Raw genomic sequence first — 18961 nt, 5'->3', positions numbered from 1 at the left:
CCGTTTTACTGCAACCAGGCATTTACTGTAGATGAAGCCACAGTTATAATCTTCTGAAACCACTGGGACTAAAAGTAGACTACAGAAAAGAACCTGGCACAAGACAGAAACCACAATCACAGATCAAAAGATGTGAAGGGCAATCAGACTGGATTAATCAGTGTAATATGTAGAATATAATCATTATAATGACTTAGGTTTTTCATTTGCCAAGAGTTTAAAAAATATGGTAAGGCAAATTTCACCTAAGGAGCCACGATTTGACATCTGGCGACTCTCTTAGACTAAGTAAAGTTGTCTATATACTGTAAAAAAAAAAAAAAAAAAAAAAAACTGTAAAAGCAATGGTAATCTGGCAGCAAATGTGTGACAAAAAATTTCAAAGTGGAGCATTGTAATGTAAACCAGTAAAAATAACAGCAAATATTTGTAAAATAATATTTTTCCATACACACATTATTGTGCATTGTAAAAGAACAAATTGCTATTTGTAAAAATACAGATTTTTGATGTGAACATTATGTACAATTTGACAGTTTTCTTCTTACAATCATCATGTAAATAAATACCTTTTTACTTCTGATTTTACCACATATTTGTAATAAAACAAAGCAGTGAAAATCTGTTGAATACCTGTAAAATGTAAAAAAAAGAACAAAAAAATGTTTAAAAAGTAAATTTTTTACACTACAGATTTACTTTTATAAGGCCATAAAACAGAACTGTTGTGCCACTATTGACAATCACTATCTCACTAACAAATAACCAACAACATACAATGAAACTGGTGTGTAGGAATGAATCAGGAGTGTTGGTGTGGGCCTTGATGTGCTGAACATTGCCTTGATCTAGAGGAGAATCAAAGCCATCAAAAACACAATGTCACACAGTGTATAAGCTTGAAACGGTAATAAAAAGAAAAACTTTCCACTTTGCCAAAAGCACGTCATATGAGCTGCAAAAAAACCACAGACGCAGTTGAGCTCATCCCCCTAGCGAGGCCGAGAAACACCCACAGCTCTCCTACAGACTGAGTAGAAAACTTTCAGTTTATTACAGTTGACTTGTGAGAGTCACAACTGTTGTTTTTGTGTTCAGTTTTTTGAGCACTACTGTCACACAGTCATTCATGACCTTACAGAATTTCCAGAGTGTGTTGTTTCTTCACCACTGCCAACTGACAAGACAGGACATGAAATGATTTTTACTTTCAGTTTACTGCCTGAAAATAGACTTGGGTCACATTATTTCACAAGAGTGAAAGACTAAAAATGTGGCAATAAACACAATAAGAAAAGAAGTACATTTAAAAAAATTCTTTCACCTCATGCATTGCCCTTTCATAAACAACAAATAATAAGGTCTGGGATTTCCCCACAGGGTGGCCCACACGTGTTAATGTCATTTCATAATGTCTTTTTGCTATACAGTCACTGTGTTAGCCACATGCAGCTCTGTAAAGAAAAGGGGACTCTGTGGTGGGTGCTGAGTTTCCCTGATTGTGTTTCTTCTTTTTCACGATGAATCCCGTGATAAAATACAGAGAAATAACTTATTATTCCAGTAAAACATCAACAGGAACAGAGACAAACTTTAAAACCACAAATGACAGTGCAGTTTGTCTAGAGATTCTGTTAGTCAATGATGCCATCAATCACTGAATTTACAATGATATACTATACAGTCATTTCAGACTATATGACAACACACACACACACACACACACAGACTTTTGTCTACATGAGAGCTTACATACATACATGTATCCTGATGAAAATCAAGTTTTGGTTTACCCTGTTTCAGTTTTATCAAACCTGGATAAAATCATATATTGATTTCAAGAAACCTGGATGAACCTGGAGTTACTCAGTCTTCTAAACAAACTATTGTCGCTGAGATGGTGGGAAACTGGATGCACACATATAATCACAAGCCTTGATACTGCTATAATCACACTGACAGGGATATGAATAAGTAGATTACTGGTGCTCCATTGTATACATTTTATCTCAAACATGATCAAAATAAGGATAAGACTCACAACCAGGATACAAATACAAATATAAATGCACTTAAAGATTGAGTCAGGTTAAATTTACCATTAAAGGTTTCCACAATCTGCTTTTTCTGTTGGGTCAATAACAAACAACCACAAAAATAGCATTCATTTTGCTTTATCCTGACAGTCTATCACAATGGCAGCCTATTAAAAATACAATAACACTAAAGGCATTAATGAGGTTTGTATTGAACTGCTGTACTCAGTCTCCGCAGTGGCCTTTCCTCCTTTGTCTTTCTGTGCATCTTATCTCTAAACTGAGTTTCACATTTTATCGATTGTCTTCAGCTGCTTCCTCTTCATATAGCAGTCCTTGAGAAAAACATCCACTAAACTATTCGTTAATGGCTGTTCAAATGAGGCGATTGTCAGAGAGAATGCATGTGAATTTGTGAGTTTAGGATGCACAGATGCTGCATTTTTTGTCACAGTGTAGACGGTCGGGTCAGACTCGGCTCCAGAGCTGCTGAAGGGTTCACTGCTCCCAGACTACAGGACCAAAGAAATACAGTCATCGTTATGCTGAATGTGAGTTATGATAGATGAGATTTACAGACAGGAGACGGTCACTCAACTGACCTCTCAATAATGCTGTTGTTACACTGCAGCTCCCTCACCAAGATCTCCATTTCCTCCTTCAAATGGTGCATCCTACAATAAAGCATGATGCATTGTCAGGGTAAATTGGGAAGCTGTCTCCATTTCACACACACAGACAGAAAGACAAACCTGGAGACCATCTGGTCCTTGTCTCTGGGTGTGATTCCAGGCTGCTGTCCTTCCCTCTTGGACTGCAGATTGAAAAGGATTCTGTCCATCGCCTGAGGAGGACAGATGAGACATTACATCACCCCGGAGATCCATGACATCACCAACACCAATATCTCCTCGGCGCTGTGTCAGCACCGGAGAATGCTCCCATTATCATTCCGCTACATGAGAAAAACACTTCTGCGTGTTTGGATTTCTGTAAATCAATCACAATCGCCTTGGCAGTGCTAAAGCCCAGAATTCAGTGACGGCCACCCGGCAAAATAATGTCAGGGATGGGGGCGGAGACTTGTTTTGGAGGGATATTTGGCACACGATGAGGCGAGCACTATTATTAAAATGGAAAAGTCTCCACAAAAGAACAGGATCGCTGGGTAGATATGACTTTTACTGACTTTTACAGACAAACATAATTAGATATTTTAAACTCTGTGCACTTAAGGTGAAGCCTGCCTATACTTCAGCTGCTATTGATTCCTGTAGTGAAGAGAATTTAAAAACAGGAACAGCAACAGGGAAAAGGGAAGAGAAATAAGTGCTAAAATGTGCAACCAATGGCAAGATCACCCACAATCTACATTCGATGAGTCAGACATTCATGATAATTCAAAAACCTTTCAAGTGAAAACAAGAAAAAGTGTAAAATAGTAGAGCACGAATGCTTGTGAGACTGCATGAATATAGCGTCAGATACAAGCTTGACTTTTCTGCAAACAGAAAGTCTACACGTCCCCGTTTCAAACATGAAAAACACGATGAAAGGCATGAAAACTGATAATGTTCACCTTATTCTGACGCTGCTCACTCATCTCCAAGTCTGCCAACAAGCCTGTGGAGAAAGAACTGAAGTCCTGTAGTCGAGTCTGCATTTCCAGCATAACACTGCAATAAAAAGAAAAACATATCTGAGTAAGAAAAGGGTACCATCTTTACAAAATCCTAAAGCCTGCTGGACTTAATAATGAGCAAGAAGAACTGCAAATGTTTAATGCTAAAACATTTCAATAGGCCATGAACTACTCCTCTGTGATGTGCCTTTCGGTCAGGAAATTACCCAGATCTAAGCTTAAATTCATTATTGCCCATAGAAATCATTGTATACTGTCTCATTAAAAATTCCCCCAAATAAACAGTTTTCACTTACCCAACTCTGTAAAAAACAATCATTTTAATTTCATCTCCACAACTGTGAAACCATTAGTGACTCAGCTGCGACCAGTGACGGCTGACAAAAATTCAGGGACTTTTTGTCTGAATGCAGTTCAGTCGAAAGTCCCTGAATTTTTACAGAGTTGACAGGAAACAAATGTGGAGATATATTAAAAATAGAAGTAATACAACATTTTTTCAAGTAATGGTAACACCAGTGGGTACATGAAAAACATGCAGCTTTCAGTTTTCGAAATTTGTATAAAACACTAAGAAGTTCAACTTTTTCCTTTTCTGGTTTACAGCATTATTACTTTGTTATACTGCACAAAATTTATTTTCAGGTTCTCTGTACCTCTAGGCATAGTTGTGCTGTTTCTATAGAGGTTCAGGACTTCATATTGCAGTGAAAAATGAGCTCACAGTAAGAGTCAAAGTGGCAGGCTAAACAGAAGTATAATGATTCATAACGCATTGCTGATTAGCAATGTCTTACCTTTGCTAATCATCTTCACACAAGTTTTCATCTATATTAATGTCTGTCAAACCAAACGAACATTACTTTATTGTTATTCCTGCAAGACTTGCTAGGATAAGAACCCTCGTGCAAAGTTCACACTGTTTCTCTAATATAAAAAAGGGCCTTGACAGCTTTCTCTGACCTGCTCCACGTCCTGGTTGACGCTAAAAGCTCTTTGTATCTGTGCACGTAGTCCTCTCTGAAGAGAGATTTCACTCGCTTAATGTGGGATGACAGGTGGATTCTGGCAAGTAAGATTGACAAGCAGATTAGTGGCGAGGCTCAGATGCTTCACAGGCTGGAACACCAGCTGCGTGGTCAAATAAATCCTGAATAAAAGACACACACTCACTTCTCAAACTTGTGGATTTGCTCGTCATTATATGCAAGCTCTGTGGTATAAATTAGAATCTTGTCAGGCAAATAATAGAATACACAAACATCAAATACACTATACATACAATCAGAGAAGTATGCGTACTGCCAGTCAGTCTGTCTTTACGATACTGCTGATGAATTGCCATGATCTTCTGTAGCAGCATCTCCATCTTCTGGCAGCTGAGGGAGACAAGAGATCCAAGATTAAATGCCAAGAACCCTTCTGTCCACCCTGAAGCTTTGCATTCCGGCTCCCCCAAAGCACCTCTTGTCATTGGCCAGAGTCTCGGCCAGCTTGGCCTGTTCTATCTGCAGGTGGTCCAGTTGGTTCTGAAACTCTTGGATACCTGTTGTGTATATCGGTAGATGTTTATGGACCTGTAGAGAGAGCAGCCAAAGAGTGTCACACCCGTTAAATGTAGAGAAAACAAATCTGCACTCCTGCACTGTGGATTAGTCAACATATACAGTATCAATAATGAAGGGCATCATCTCCTGTTTCTTATGGTGCAATTTTTACTTTTAACTGCAGCAGAGAAAACACTGATTTCTTTGTATCCAGTGTTGCTGCAATATTGTCAGGGTAAATGTTGCTATAACACCAAGGCAATGTGACAACTGATTTGAATCCTTTTCAAATACTACCTTCTACAGTTGCCACCAACAATATACAACATAGTCCCTCATAATCCATGTCGGGATTCAGTGTCTCCTCCAAGGACGTATTAGATACGTGGCCTTCAAAGCAGGTTCCTTTGCCTATTTCCATCTCCGCAACATCGCCCGTCTCCGCCCCTTCCTCTCCTTCTCAGCCGCTGAAACCCTCATTCATGCCTTCGTCACTTCCCGCCTTGACTACTGCAATAGCATTCTCTTCGGCTCCACCTCCAAAGTTCTCAATAAACTTCAACTCATTCAAAACTCTGCTGCCCGACTCCTCACCCGAACCTGTTCTCACGACCATATCACCCCCGTCCTGCAGAACCTCCATTGGCTCCCCATTTCACACCGCATCCAGTACAAACTGCTTCTCCTCACCTTCAAGTCCATCCATAATCTTGCCCCCTCTTACCTTACCGATTTGCTCCTCCCCTACACCCCCCCCAGGAATCTCCGCTCCTCCCACACAAACCTCCTTTCCATCCCGCACAGGACCAGCCGGCGACATTGGGGGGACAGAGCCTTCGCCATTGCCGCCCCCACACTCTGGAACTCACTCCCCCATGCCCTCCGTGACTGCACCAACCTCACCACATTTAAATCCCTTTTAAAGACTCACCTTTTTAGATCTGCTTTCCTTAAGTGATTCTGTATTTTATCTTGAACTTGTTTTACTATCTATTGATTTTAATTAACAGTTTTGTTTTATCTTATTGTATTTTATGTACAGCGTCTTTGAGTTTTTGGAAAAGCGCTTTATAAATAAAATTTATTATTATTATTATTAAAGAATGATGACTCCTTTCTCACTGAGTCTATAGGATACTTTGGTGCTTGTTTTGGTCCTTTCACATTTCATTCTAATTACACAAAAGTCCCAGTTTATTTTGAACACTAAGGTAAAAGTCATGCGTTTCGTCTACACACTAAGTAAAATCAAAACCTGCAGCCTCCAAAGTAACGATATGATGACTGATGAATTGTCTGGTTAATTAATAAGGCTTAATAAATGTCATTTTAAGATCATCAGCCCTGGCTAATTACCTCACGATAGGATTGAATGATTTGGGGGAAAAGGTCTAATTGCTATTATTCTGACAGCGACTGCAATTTGATTTACAATATAATTTTTTAAAGTAAAGCTTCAGTTCACTGTGTAATAGCTGTAAAACCTGAGGGAGCTTTACCACAGAGGATCAAAAGCAAGACTGAAACAGGAGGAAAATGGCATGAATTTGTAAAACCAGTGACAACAGTTTGAACCCTGGGTCGGATGTTGTGCATAACATATAGCCTAAATTGCAGCCTTTGCAATTTGATATCTGCATTGTTTCAAATTGCGATTTTCATTTGAAAATGAGTAATTGTTCAGCCCTCATTTACAGCATTTCACAAGTCCAGAAACCAAACAAGTCATGCAGAATCTACAGTAGGACAACCTTATTGGTCATTCTCAGAGGGTGCCATGAAAGAAAGAGAAACTTGCCAATACTGATGTAATTTTACCTGAGAGCAAACGGTGAGACTTCACTTTCTTGCCTTCAAAGCTCAGTATATTTAATTTACCACACTTCATAACATATACAATGTCAACCATCTGTAAAATTAGGATGAGTTTGGTTTCCTACCTAAGAAATGCCACATTCCTTCAGTTGGGAATTGTAATGCAATAAGCCTTCAGCTAGCTAAACCAAGTTACAGGGCTCAAAATTAGATGGGCGTCCCCAGCTTCCACTCATACTTCTGAGATTTGTCATGTGGGATGTTTGTGGGACGACATGCAAATGTAACTGTTAGTCTTAGAAAAGATTAAGCTTGACACTGGGAGTTCATTTCTTACTAGTATCACACTTGACACCTGGGGATTTGTTGATATGTGGCTAAACTGTTACATACAGTAGCTGCTAAAAACCAACAATATCATGGGGAAAAACCCTTAGCAGTCAACCGCTACTTCAAAACGACCACGACCGACTAAATCACTTCAAACAAAAAATAACTTTAATACCTTCTTGAGATCGGACTTAGCGTATAGCTAATAACATGGCATTAGTTGTAGTTAAGTGTACATTAAAAAAAAGAAAAGAAGTGTATGTACTTACTGTATATTGAACAATAAGTGGGGAAAAAAGAAATCTGCATAAGCCAATTCCCACTACTACTCTGTACAACCACATTAGTCAAACTGGTCTCTGATGATGCTTTTTGAAGACACTCACCTGCTGTAGCTTTTGACTGTGATCTGCTAAGCCTTGACTTTCAGAAGTGTAAGGGCTTCTAAGGACCGGAAAAGATATGAGAGGAAAAAAAGAAAAAGACGAACAGTTAAAGATGAGAATATTACATTCATACATACATAATGAATTTGCTATATTTACACCAAAAATGTAAATAAACTTACAGTGTTTGAAATCTGTGATCCGTGCTGAGACAGGACTGCAATCTAAGGGTAATCATCGCAATACTGTGCATGGCTTCTCCGCATTCATTGCGCATTTTCATCCTGAGAAACGATCAGAGTGTAAAATAGGGAGACATAGAGGAGTAACAGAAGGGATAAGAGTTTGAAAAGGGCCATTACCTTGAGTCATCTCATACATCACTCAGTGCAGGGAAACAAATAATCTTTATTTTAGCGTGCGTGCTTCTCACATGTAGCTGTAGTATCCCTGCAGCAGCAGCTCTCGGTGCGTGTGGAGCAGCTGTACTATCCTCAGGTACTGGTGGATCACTCCTACTATTACCTGCAGGCAACAAGGGGATAAGAGGAGAAAACAAATTATGACTCACATGAGAAATGAACCTAACATTAGGCATCAGTGGGACAGAAAAGCAGCCGTACCTTGGAGAAACTGTAGTCTGCCATGACATCAAACCTGGAAGGAATGACTGGAGTCTCCGCTACAAAACAAAAACATATGATGTGTGTACGCTCACACATTACTTCAAATACGATAGCAATCCTTTATAACTAACCTTTATTCTGCATAACACATCTAGAGCATGTTAAACTGAAATATGGCTCATATCCAAAACAGCAAAGGATAAAGACGAGAGAAGATCAGAACCTCACAGAATCGTAGCAAAGGTGTACATGACTTTGTTTTTCTTACGTTCTTTGAAGGGCAGGCTGGTGTTTGCTCCAGGTGCATAGCTGAGCAGAATGAGGGGCCGAGAAGGTGAAGTATGTGGAAGGTTGACCACTTTCATGTTCCCCTCCAGGGGCAGGTAATGACCCAGATACATCAGGTGTTGCTGCTGAACCCCGATACCAGTCTGAGATGCCACCTCCTCAAAGAAGGCTGATACTCTGGATGAGAAGAGGGACAGCATTTTCAGTCACTGGACACAATTTTAACTTCCAGGAGAAATTTTACATTCTGAAAACATCTTTAGATTGTGGCCAGCGCTTTTGGCCACTGACATTTTGTATGATTCTTTTTACAGGGGGATTGTTGGTTAGTTTAAACACAAGACACTTGTGCTCAAACTAACAATTCCCCTGTAAAAAGAATCATACGAAAAAAAAATTACTATCTACTATCTGAAACACATCTAATTCACAGGGGTGTCCCCCCACCCTGTGTGCTGAAAATGTTTTTTTGTTGTTGTTTGGTGTTATCAAATATGTCCTTTATTTGATAGGATACAAAGCATCTAAAAACAGGGAATGTGGAAGCAGAAAGAGAGAAATAACAAGCAACTATGACCCCCAGCTGCGGACGTCACAGTCACAATACCACCAGGCTACTGCAGGCGCTCACCACTGTACATTTTATCTAAACAATTCATATTTTATTTATTCAGCTTGCACAAACTCGTTATCCTCAGATTAGAAGCTTGTAATATACACCCTCCGAGTTCTGCTGCAGGGATTCAATTAACTGAGAGGAAAACTCTTAATGCAAGCAATTTGGGATCACAGATACAATCTAGAGCTCAGCACAGACTCGCATTATCACATTAAATGTATTACACACATCACTCCCCATTATTTTGCAAATGCTGCACATTTTTGACATGGATTCCATGAATTATAGCAAGTGTTGGGGAATTCATTATTTGAATAAGTCTTGTGGTCAATAATCAATTTAACACTTTTCTAAAAATGTCCACATCCCATTTTCTTCTACTACTTATTTTACATGGATTTATTTTGTTCTACATTTTCCTCTCTTCTGTCATTCCACAAAGCCACAAAAACAGCAAATGATCAGGCCAAGCATATTTAATTCTGAACTGCCATTTTTCCCCTTACATGTCGTGGCACCAAAATTATTATATCTCTGATATCAGACAAATATGGGTAAAATTCTGCAACTTTAAGTTCTGGTTTGAAAAAAAAAAACAAGGGACGTGAAAACATTGTGGCAATCCAATGCTTTTCCCTGTAGGTTTTATTGGCTCTTGCAGCTGATTATAGATCTGAAAATGTCTGATGATTTGGAAACAATGCTCTTTATTGCAAGTCTGTTACATTTTAAATAGATCTTCTTAACCCTGCTTTATTTAAGTTTGAGCAGAATAATGTGTTCGATGATACACCAGAGTAGACTTACGTGTTATAGTGATGAATGTAGATACAGTGTGCTACAGCCTGCTGCAGAGAGAAGAGATGAACTGCCTGTCGCTGTAATATATCTGTGGTGGCTGTGAAGAACTGGTCAAAACCCCAGCATCTCTCCTGGTCGGCCTCCAGTATACCTGCTAGTACTGGAACCAGCTGCACCTTCAGACCCCTACAGAAACAGAAAGATAGAAAAAGAAAGACAGGGACAGAAAAGGAGAGTGGTAGATGGAGACAAGGAAAATAAGCATTAGATGATCTCAGTAAAGAATCACAGATACATGCTCAAATGATTTCCATTAGCTGACATACTGTGACAGCTGACAGCTGTGAGGTAGGTGGTAGCTCCACTCTATAGGTCCACCTTCCACCCGCTGTATGCCAGCTATTGCTCCTATAGGTTTCCCTGTAGTTATTTTGTACCTACAAAATGAAACACACAAGTCAGGCTGATGAAACAACATGCAGCAGGTCCTGCCAATCCGTACAGACCTGGGCCACTGGGGATAGTGATTAATAAAGGCAGTTTGAGACTAAATTAATATCAGAAAATACATAAAAAAGGAGAGACTCTGGACCTAAACGTCCCTGAATAGAAATCTATGTCAAAGGTTGTGGTTGTATGATACTTGTCCCAACCCTCTTGTCAAAAATCGAATCATCTGCTCTCTTTTAGGTGAACTGGAAAACATCCAGCCAATAGCGTTGGCCTGATGTTGTAAAACCATGCACATACGTAATAGTATAACACTGGGAGAAAATAGAGTTTTTATGTTGTGGTGGTCATTAAAATTGCAGTTAAGGCTCGCTCTCCATTCATTTTGAAAAAGATCTGGTCATGTTGGTCAAAATAACTGTCAAGGGGCATCACAAATATGCTTGTTGAGTGGCAAGATTTGTCTATTTTAAAATCCCGTTATAAGCTATGATTTCAGTTTCATAGTTTGAAACTCCTGTCATCAGAAATGAGTTGTCTGTGATTTACTTTTTCACACCAAACATATTAACTTACATGGTGGGTTTGTTTCTGCGGGGTCCTTCGTACGGTGTGAAGGGAAGACTCCCAGTGGCGGCATGATATAAGGTCACACCGATACTCCACAGGTCAACACTCACTCCATAGGATTTCTGATGAGGTTTACGCAGCACGGCACGTTCATACATGTCTGGATGCTAAACACACACAAACAGCCACACACAGTATGATAAGAAAACAGAATACATTCATATACATATTTGTTGAGATTATCTACAGACGTGGACAAAACTGTTGGTACCCCTCAGTTAATAAAAGAAAAACCCACAATGGTCACAGAAATAATTTGATTCTGACAAAAGTAATAATAAATAAAAATTATCTGAAAATTAACCAATGAAAATCAGACATTGCTTTTAAACAGTGGTTCAACAGAATTATTTTAACAAATAAACTCATGAAACAGGCCTGGATAAAAATGATGGTACCTCTAGAAAAGACTGAAAATAATGTGACCATAGGGACATGTTCAATCAAGGTGTGTCCTCTAATTAGCATCACAGGTGTCTACAAACTTGTAATCAGTCAGTCGGCCTATTTATAGGGTTACAGTAGTCACTGTGCTGTTTGGTGACATGGTGTGTACCACACTAAACATGGACCAGAGGAAGCCAAGGAGAGAGTTGTCTCAGGAGATTAGAAAGAAAATTATAGACAAGCATGTTAAAGGTAAAGGCTATAAGACCATCTCCAAGCAGCTTGATGTTCCTGTGACTACAGTTGCACGTTATTCAGAAATTTAAGATCCATGAGACTGTAGCCAACCTCCATGGATGTGGCTGCAGGAGGAAAATTGATGACAAATGGAAGAGATGGATAATACGAATGGTAACAAAAGAGCCCAGAACAACCTCTAAAGACATTAAAGGTGAACTCCAAGGTCAAGGTACATCAGTGTCAGATCTCACCATCCGTCGTTGTTTGAGCCAAAGTGGACTTCATGGGAGACGACCAAGGAGGACATCATTGTTGAAAACAAATGATAAAAAAGACAGACTGGAATTTTCCAAACTGCATGTTGACAAGCCACAAAGCTTCTGGGAGAATGTCCTATGGACAGACCAGACAAAACTGGAACTTTCTGGCAAGGCACATCAGCTCTATGTTCACAGACGCAAAAATGAAGCATATCAAGAAAAGAACACTGTCCCTACTGTGGAACATGGAGGAGGTTCTGTTATGTTCTGGGGCTGCTTTGCTGCATCTGGCACAGGGTGTCTTGAATCTGTGCAGGGTACAATGAAATCTCATGACTATCAAGGTATTCTAGAGAGAAATGTGCTGCCCAGTGTCAGAAAGCTTGGTCTCAGTCACAGGTCATGGATCTTGCAACAGGATAATGAACCAAAACACACAACTAAAAACAGCCAAGAATGGCTAAGAGGAAAACACTGGACTATGCTGAAGTGGCCTCTATGAGCCCTGATCTAAATCCTATTGAACATCTGTGGAAGGAGCTGAAACATGGCGTCTGGAGAAGGAACCCTTCAAACCTGAGACAACTGTAGCAGTCTGCTCATGAGGAGTGGACCAAAATACCTGCTGAGAGGTGCAGAAGTCTCATTAACAGGTACAGAAATGGTTTGAGTTGGTTGATAGTTGCAGTGATTGCCTCAAAAGGTTGTTCAACAAAATACTAAGTTAAGAGTACCATCATTTTTGTCCAGGCCTGTTTCATGAGTTTATTTTTTAAAATAATTCTGTTAAACCACTGTTCAAAAGCAATGTCTGATTTTCATTGGTTAATTTTCATAGAATTTTTATTTATTATTACTTTTGTTAGATTCAAATTATTTCTGTGACCATTCTGGGTTTTTCTTTCATTAACCGAGGGGTACCAACAATTTTGTCCACGTGTGTATGTTGTTCCATTTAAATACAGTCACTGTGCATCATAGTAACCAATGGTTGTTGGTCTGTCAGGCTATTCTGTGTGCATAGTATTTTCATTCTTATACTCAGTATGTTTACTTATTTGACCACTAGAGGGACACCCAGTCTTGGCTATGGCAGTTGCTTTGAAATATTATGATTTGGCCTCTACAAACTTCTTACAGTCAGTTCAACAATGTAAGGTTGACTTTACTGTGAAACCTGATCCTGGTGACACAGGATTCTCACATCAGTCTGGTTTGGACTCACATGCAGTGGTGGGGTTTCTAACAAACCATCGGTCACATAGAACAAACACATTCAGATCTCAGCTCAGAGGGTGAGCCGTTCCCATTAGGAAACCACAAAAAATGAAATGATTAAACAAAGAAAAGTCTAGAAGCACACAACTTGAGTATAAAAGGAAACAGTTAAATCTGTAGAAATAAAGAGACTATATATATTGCACCTTTGATTTTAAAAATAGATACTGTTATTTTCTTAAGAACGGGTTACAAATGTAACATTGAAAGACATTACTGTTTCTATGACTGAGCCTAGGGAGCTTTCATTGATGGAAAACTGAGAAGTTACCAAATGCACAATGTTATCATTGTTATCACATCTTATTTCCCTTTACTTGGGCGCCTTTATTTATTTAAGGCATGAGGTTAGAATGCACTTCCTCAGTAATGCCCCCATCACTGAGGCAGTAAAGGACTTTCTGTTGGTAAAGTCAATGGACTATGAATGCAGCTGTCTATGTTAAAACTGCCTACAGGCTAAGCTGACCTGCAGGTATGAGATAAATCTAAGAAAGAAAGAGGTGGCTGCACCTCTTCTGGGAAGCACCTCCTGCTGTCCAATCCTTCTAATACATACTTTAAGTTTTTTCATGTGTCCTGTTTAGGTAGCAAGATATATTAAAAAACAAGTTCAAAGATTTCAAAGAAACTGGGTGAGATGTTTAAGAAATTTCTTTTTTTTTTAATTCACACAGGCACAGCCAAGTCACTATTTGTTCAAGAAAGTATTTTTGGGCTGCAAATTCTCGGATTAGAGATGCACGATGACAGCAGCTTGTTGTATTAGCAGATAAAGGCTTTAAAATGAAATATTGACATTGATGCAAAATTAACACTTATAGGCAGAAAAAAATGACACTGCTACATAAAAATAAATATGCCATGTTTTATATGCAAGGGGAAGTAACTTTCTTTTGCTCAGTGAAGGTGTACATTTGAATAGCATTGTACTTTATGTTTGTATCTGCCAGTGAACCATAATCATAACAGTAGGCATAATACTACCTTAATTCCACTACAAGAGAGACTTGACGTTCTCTGTCATTAGGTGGAAAAACTATGAGCATTTACTGGTATTTGCAAAGCTGACTAAGTTTATTCATACCACTGTTATCTTACCAGATACTCTTCAGTTCCGTAAATGGACACAAATTTTTCATCATCTTCCAGCTCTCTTGCTGCTCCAAAGTCTGTCAGCTTGTAAACAGACTTGCCGTCCTCCCCGACCTGCCGCATTATGTTCCCTGGCTTAATGTCTCGGTGTACCACACCATTTTCTCGCAAGTGGTTCATACCTTGCACTGAAGACAAAAGACAGAGAATACTTCAGAAATATGTACATGAAAAAAAAAAAAAAATATATGTATATATATATGTATATATATGTATATATGTATATATATATATATATATATATATATATATATATATATATATATATATATATATATATATTAGACACACACACACACCCACCTACACACTGTAATACAGTGAGGAACTCTGTTTCAGGCAGACCAAAGGCGTTTTCTGGCTCCTCAAGCAGGCTGAGCAAGCTTCCTCCTGAACAATACTCCATCACCAGCACCTTCTGTTTAGAGGGCAGCTAGTAAGAGAAACATTTGACAGATTGTTGTTGGATTAAACTGGAGACTTTGTTTGCAAGTAGCTGACTAGATAGGTGAATAAAAACAATCTGATATCAGCATCCATCAGCATAGGACTATGGATTCAAATGCCATTTGATAAAGTTCTGAATCAGTTATCTCCTTCCATTATCACATCTGCGGTCTACACTTGCCCTTGTTGTACTGTTTCCTCCTCTCTTTGTAGCCTTACCTCCTCCACAGTGAACAGTCTAACTATATTGCTGTGGTTGAGCTTTCTTAGCATCTCAAACTCTCTCATCTGGACCTCATGGGGGCGGTTGTAGCTCACCATGTTGAACACTTTGACGGCTACCAGTTCCCCCGATCTCTGCACACACACACACGGACACACGTAAACACTTTACATCAGCAAAATACATCACAGCATCAGTGAGAACGTCAGCAACAGCCCACATCACTCTAACCACAGCCTATTTTACCTCACATCCTGATGTCGCTTCTGAGCAAAAAAGTAGGCTGGAACATATGAGATAATGGCAGCACGGATAAGGGCTGAATGACTTTGAGAAAATATCTAACTGCGATTTTTTTGACAGATACTGCAATTTGAGTTGCAATATAATTTTAAAATGAGCTTCACTTAAATATTCACTGTGTAACAGATTCAAAACATGTTATGATCATTACGACATGTGGTACCAGTTCAGACATTAGATACATGCTGCAAGTCCATCACAGAGCTAACACAGAGAGAAAGATAAATATAAAATATGCACGCTCATTGTCACACCTACAGCCAATTTAGAATCACCAGTAACTTATCATACATGGTTTTGGACTGAGAGGAAGCGAGAGCACAAAGAGAACATGCAATCCTCACACAGCAGATTTGAACTTCTGACCACTACGCAACTGCACCACCAGCACCACCAGGATGAGAAAATCAAGATGCTAATTTCCTAATTTTTTACTTGGCAGAGAAAACAGAACATAGAATTATTACAATGGCTATGACTCTGTTAAGTTTAAAAAAAAAAAAAAAAAAAAAAAGTCCTTTCTGTAAACAGTTTCCTAGATTGAAACAGGTTGGACATGCATGGCTGAGGAACTGTATATACACTAAATTAAGTAATAATAATAAAAAATAATACACCTTGGGTCAGGTCTGCTGCACAGCACATATTTTAAATTTGCAGATTTACTGATAGACCTAAGCTCTTGGTGACAGTGATTAATACAGGTAGTTTGAGACTAAATATCAAAAGAGACATAATTAAAGAGACACTGCACCACCAGGGTGAGAATTTAAAGATATGAATTGCTTCCATCGTATTTTATTTAGCAGAAAGTGATAGAACTTTCACAAAAGCTGTGACTGTGTTAAGTTAATAATTAAATAATAAGACCTTTCTGTAAACAGTGTCTACAATTGAAACAGGTTGGACTTGCATGGCTGAGAAGCAGCATAAACACCAAGTTGAGTTAAATGAAATAATAAAATTTTTTGGTAAAATACATTTTGGCTCAGATGTGGGGCTGCACAGTGGCGTAGTGGTTAGCACTTTCGCCTTGCAGCAAGAAGGTCCCTGGTTCGCGTCCCGGCTTTCCCGGGATCTTTCTGCATGGAGTTTGCATGTTCTCCCTGTGCATGCGTGGGTTTTCTCCGGGTACTCCGGCTTCCTCCCACAGTCCAAAAATATGCTGAGGTTAATTGATTATTCTAAATTGCCCGTAGGTGTGAATGTGAGAGTGCTTGTTTGTCTCTGTATGTAGCCCTGTGACAGACTGGTGACCTGTCTAGGGTGTCCCCTGCCTTCACCTGAGTCAGCTGGGATAGGCTCCAGCACCCCTCGCGACCCTAGTGAGGATTAAGCGGTGTATAGATAATGGATGGATGGATGGATGGCTCAGATGTGCTGCACAGTGTGTATTTTTAATTTGCAGATTTACTGATATGGACCTAAACTGTTGGGGACAGTGATTTATACAGGTAGTTTGGGACTAAACTTAATAAAGGAGAGACTGTACCACCAGGATGATAACTTTAAGACACAAATTGCTTCCCACATATTTCAAAAGAACATAAAACTATCACAAAAGCTAAGTAATGAAGTAATGAAGTAAGATGTGTCAGATGTGCTGCAGAAAGAGTACCTTAAATTGCATGATTTGCTTATTGCAGTATTAAACCAGGTGATTTTGATTAGAAATAGGTCACTGTTCACCCTAGCAGTGATGTGGATGTTATGAAGACAGATTCACACCTTATTTCTCGCCTTGTAGACGCTGGCAGTAGCCCCCTGACCAAGGACATCCTGCATGGACCACAGGTAGTTGGTTGTGCTGGCTGTCAGTCCTGACATACTGCAGAAAAAAAACAGGCAGGAGGAAAATAATCAAGACAAACCCTGCTCACTCTTCAGGAAATAGCAACAAGCTAATTCCTGGAAAAACCCAAAACAAAGTAGACACATGCTAACTGGCATTAGCTAAAAGGAGAAGCTAATAGTTTGATAAGCTAAGTTCGCATTATGATTGTGTTTATTTCTTGAGCTGTAAACTAGATAGCTAACATCACGATACACTTGTCGACTTTTCATGTCGACACAATTTATGTTCACTAAATTCTCACTGTTAGTTCACAACTAACGTATCGAGCTTTTTCCTCACTAGCTGTAACGTTAGCTTAGCCGTACTTTATTTTAAAGCTAAGGAAGCTAATTCACATCAACCGTAACGAACGTTAGCTTCTGTCAGCTTCGTGTTTATTTATTTTTACCGTAAACCAAACTTGTCTGGAAACTGAACTGAGACAGTCAAACTTCTTCCGTAAAGACAAACAACTGCATACCTGAGGAATGTCTGCTTTCTGAAACAGCTCAGACTCTTACAAGATAACTAAATTCCTGAGTTTCTCCCTGAAGTGGGTCCAAACAAAGATTTCCGAGCGGCAGCAGCTTCTTCTCACTGCGGTGTTGGATGTAGGAAGTGTGGGTTTGACACGGGGCGGACTCTGGGTGATGACGGAGCTTGTCTGAACCACAGCTACGATTTGAGCTTTCGACTAAATATGACTGTGAAAGCACCCTGAGCAGAGGGGACATCCCATACACTTGGGAAAAAAATAGATTCAAAATGTATTTTATTTTGAAATCCAAGACCTCCTCTGAGCCCTTGTTGGGAACCCATCGGTTTAAAGGAAGCTATGGAGGAATTTCCTGTTAGAGCTGCAAAGATTAATCAATTAGTTGTCATTTATTAAATTAGTTGTCATGTTGTAATTGGTTTGAAAAATTCTCTTTTCATTTTATTTTTTCTTAAAAGTGGAATTGTAGGTTATTATAACTTGCCATTGTATAATTTACTATAGTTTCAAAGCCAAGTCATGCTTTCCACATCCACAGGCCAATGAGTTGACTAACTAGTACAGGGTCACAGATGGTTCTCTTGCAGATATATATCCAGATATATATAGTACAAAATATGATTAAAATGTACTATTGTTGGGCTGCATTGATGGTGCATTGGTGTGTTGTTGGTGGTTAGCACCTTGCAGCTAGAAGATCCCCGGTTCGTGTCCTGGCCTTCCTGGGATCTTTCTGCATGGAGTCTGCATGTTCTCCCTGTGCATACATGGGTTTTCTCTGGGTACTCTGGCTTCCTCCCACAGTCCAAAACATGCTGAGGTAACTCTAAATTGTCTGTAAATGTGATTGTTTGTCTCTGTGTTGCCCTGTGATAGACTGGTGACCTGTCCTGGATGTCCCCTGCTTTCTCCCCAAGTCAGCTGGGATAGTCTCCAGCCCCTTGGAGACTCTAGTGAGGATAAAGTGGTGCATAGATAATAATTGGATGTACTGTTGTTGGTCTTTTAAGGATGAATTATAATGGAGTGAATGAAAAACATCCGCATATTGTTTTTGCTCAAAGGGACTCCATAAAGCATAAAGAATAAAACTACCATATGGCCCTTTAACTCAGTAACTGCTAACATTTATGTCTTCTCTTAGGAGAAGATTTAGGGGTTATTACAT

The 18961-nt window shown here is 39.3% G+C and overlaps 1 protein-coding gene across 1 annotated transcript; it reads right to left on the bottom strand.

Moving 5' to 3' along the window:
- Positions 1-1031: 1031 nt before the first annotated feature.
- ikbke (inhibitor of nuclear factor kappa B kinase subunit epsilon) lies at positions 1032-17961 on the bottom strand. The gene is made up of 21 exons (XM_023267229.3): positions 17779-17961; positions 17192-17291; positions 15157-15294; positions 14794-14923; positions 14437-14618; positions 11117-11277; positions 10417-10527; positions 10097-10276; positions 8651-8847; positions 8380-8438; positions 8190-8281; positions 7939-8040; positions 7757-7814; positions 5143-5255; positions 4981-5057; positions 4852-4891; positions 4642-4743; positions 3616-3712; positions 2789-2880; positions 2639-2710; positions 1032-2548 (listed from the first exon to the last, which is right to left on the bottom strand). The coding sequence occupies exons 2-21, from the start codon at positions 17288-17290 to the stop codon at positions 2485-2487; spliced, it is 2166 nt and encodes a 721-aa protein (XP_023122997.1). The 5' UTR covers position 17291; positions 17779-17961; the 3' UTR covers positions 1032-2484.
- Between the last annotated feature and the right edge of the window lie 1000 nt (positions 17962-18961).

The sequence above is a fragment of the Amphiprion ocellaris genome, chromosome 5 (assembly GCF_022539595.1).
Source record: "Amphiprion ocellaris isolate individual 3 ecotype Okinawa chromosome 5, ASM2253959v1, whole genome shotgun sequence".
NCBI classification, from domain to species: domain Eukaryota; kingdom Metazoa; phylum Chordata; class Actinopteri; family Pomacentridae; genus Amphiprion; species Amphiprion ocellaris.
Note: the sequence above shows the minus strand (reverse complement) of the source record. Positions and strands in the feature narration are given on the sequence as shown.